This window comes from Triticum aestivum, chromosome 2B (assembly GCF_018294505.1).
Source record: "Triticum aestivum cultivar Chinese Spring chromosome 2B, IWGSC CS RefSeq v2.1, whole genome shotgun sequence".
Lineage (NCBI taxonomy): Eukaryota > Viridiplantae > Streptophyta > Magnoliopsida > Poales > Poaceae > Triticum > Triticum aestivum.
The window spans coordinates 504191604-504193972 of record NC_057798.1 but is presented as its reverse complement, the minus strand read 5'-3'; the positions used below and the strand labels follow the sequence as shown (position 1 = coordinate 504193972).

Sequence of the window (2369 nt, the reverse complement as noted above, 5' to 3'; positions counted from 1 at the left end):
TACCCATCATTGATTGAGCTGATTAGTTGAAACATGAGCTCCCCTTCGCTGGTGACCTCGGTCGTCGGTGGTAGGAAGGTCGCCGGATCCACGCGTGTGGATTGTTTTACTCTCTCATAATATAGATTTTTAGAATATTCATTGTCTTGGCTTCGGCGTGGATGATGATGGTGCTGAATAAAATTCTTCGAATCCATCCCTGACGAGGCCATCGGTTCTATGGTTGGGGATGAATTTGAAAACCAGTCTGATCGAGCAAGGATGGCGTGGCGGCAGGGCATACTCATGGTGTACCTGTGTCCTCGGGCTCCGCCGTTGCAACGGCGTTTGCTTCAGCGTCGGCGCGGAGCTTGGAGGTAGTCCAAGAGCGGATGCAGATTGTGATCTGCATCGACGACATCTGGAAGACGGAACGTGTGTTGGGTTCGTGGTTTGTGGATGACATGTATGGTTTCCTCATTCGACGTTTTAGTTGTGGTGGGGTGCCAGATCTGGAGTTCGATGGCGTGTCTGGGACGTTGCCCTGGTCTGATTCGTTCAACGGCAATGGATTCACTTTTGGTAAGCCAGTTTGGAAGTCCGTAAAGCTGCATATCAGCGATAGAGCCGCGTCGAGCTCGGATGAGGAGGTGATTTGTCATTCCTTTTTTTGTCGCTGCTATGATGGTGCCGGAGGCAGGTGATGGGCGTTGATGCCAAGCTTAGAGATGTTCTGCTACCTTTTCCGTTTTGTCATGTCGGTCTTTACATGACTTGTACTTTGATCTTTATAATATGAACGAGACATGTATTATCATGAAAAAAAAATTGAACGTGAGCTATATATTGTATTTTGTCTTTTCATTCTGTTAACTACCCGATGGACTCGGTCTACACCGGTATGTCCGCAGGGGCGACTTCGAAGAAGAGTGCAACGTGGCCAATCATTGTCTAATGCCTCCGTCATCGGAGGACTCCACCGAGAACTTGTGACGAGGACGCGTTTACATGCATGGCTTCTTGCTCAGTTGGTGGGCACTTGTTTACTCACTCGGAGCTCAATTGCTGCAGTGCTGCTGCTGCTGCGAATCCGCGTTGGATCAGTCCTCTGGTTCTCTGCTCCCACGCCCACGCGCACTGCTTGCTTGTGCAGTATATAAGGACAGGGGCTGTATCTATCCCCTTCACAAAATCATCACAAGCCACTGCGTCTGGACACCCACGCCAACTGCGGAAGATCGATCAGTAGCTACCCAAACCAATTTCGATTCTAGCCTCGCTTGAACTCCGAGTTTCTATTTCTCGTTGATAGGGAACATCTGCCAAACCAGCAGCACGCAAAATGAAGGTGAGGAACCTATTCAGTTTCTGCTCCCATTATCGTGTTGCTTTGTTTAGCTTAATTTTGAGCAAGCAATATATTACTCTGAAGCTGAAGCATACGACTGATCCATGGCTTTTCTCCTCCTTGTTGTTGCAGCAAAAGATTGTCATCCAGCTGAGCATGTCGTGCGACAAGAGCCGGTCCAAAGCCCTGACGCTGGCCGCCAGAGCAGCCGGGGTGACGTCCATGGGGATAACCGGAGACGCCAGGGATCAGCTGGAGGTGGTCGGCGACGGAGTCGACCCGGTGTGCCTTGTCTGCTGCCTCCGCAAGAAGCTTGGCCACGCCCAAATCATCAAGGTGGAGGAAGTGAAGAAGCCGGAGGAGAAGAAGGATGAGCCAAAGCCTGCCGTGCCCGAGCACGTGCACCCGCCGCCGTACTTCTTCTACCCGCCCAGCTCCTACTACCCCCACCAGTACCCGCTGTACTTCTGACCATGTACTGCCAGATAGTGATTTTGACGTACTTTAATTTTGCCAGCAACTACAAATAGCAACATGCGCGCGTGTTTATTAATTTATTGAAGGAAATGAACAAGACGAGAGATACTCTATCGATCTATTTACGAGTTCGCCTCGGCAATTTCCAGTTTGAAATCGAAGCATGGTTATATGAATCTCAGTTCTCAGCCGCTTGCTTTTTGGTGAAGGTGAAGGTTTGGGGCTGGGTCATGTGCCCGATGTGTATGGTGACTGGTGAGGGCGAGGAGCCAAACAGGAGAGCACGATAGTACGTCATGTGCAAGAAAAGGTAGGACAGCCCACATTGTGACGAATGCCATCTAATCATATGATCGGCTAATAATTCGAGTTGATCCATATAACCACGGTCTGGAGAGGGTCAAAAATCATAGTTTCAGGTCTGCAGCGATTTCATGAGAAAATAGACTCAAAATTCTTCAGCGATTCCACAGCAGTTGAGTGGCCCTCTTCCTTCCTTTCAATGTTCTTACAGTGGCCATGTTTTCTTCGGCCAGGTTTTCTTCGTCTTGCTGCATCAGTTGCT

At 49.6% G+C, this 2369-nt stretch overlaps 1 protein-coding gene across 1 annotated transcript; it reads left to right on the top strand.

Moving 5' to 3' along the window:
- The first annotated feature begins 1121 nt into the window (after positions 1-1121).
- On the top strand, positions 1122-1923 carry LOC123041510 (disease resistance protein RGA5-like). Its single transcript, XM_044464108.1, has 2 exons — positions 1122-1327; positions 1460-1923. Exons 1-2 carry the CDS (start codon positions 1322-1324, stop codon positions 1796-1798), a joined length of 345 nt encoding a protein of 114 aa, XP_044320043.1. The 5' UTR covers positions 1122-1321; the 3' UTR covers positions 1799-1923.
- The last annotated feature ends 446 nt before the right edge of the window (positions 1924-2369 follow it).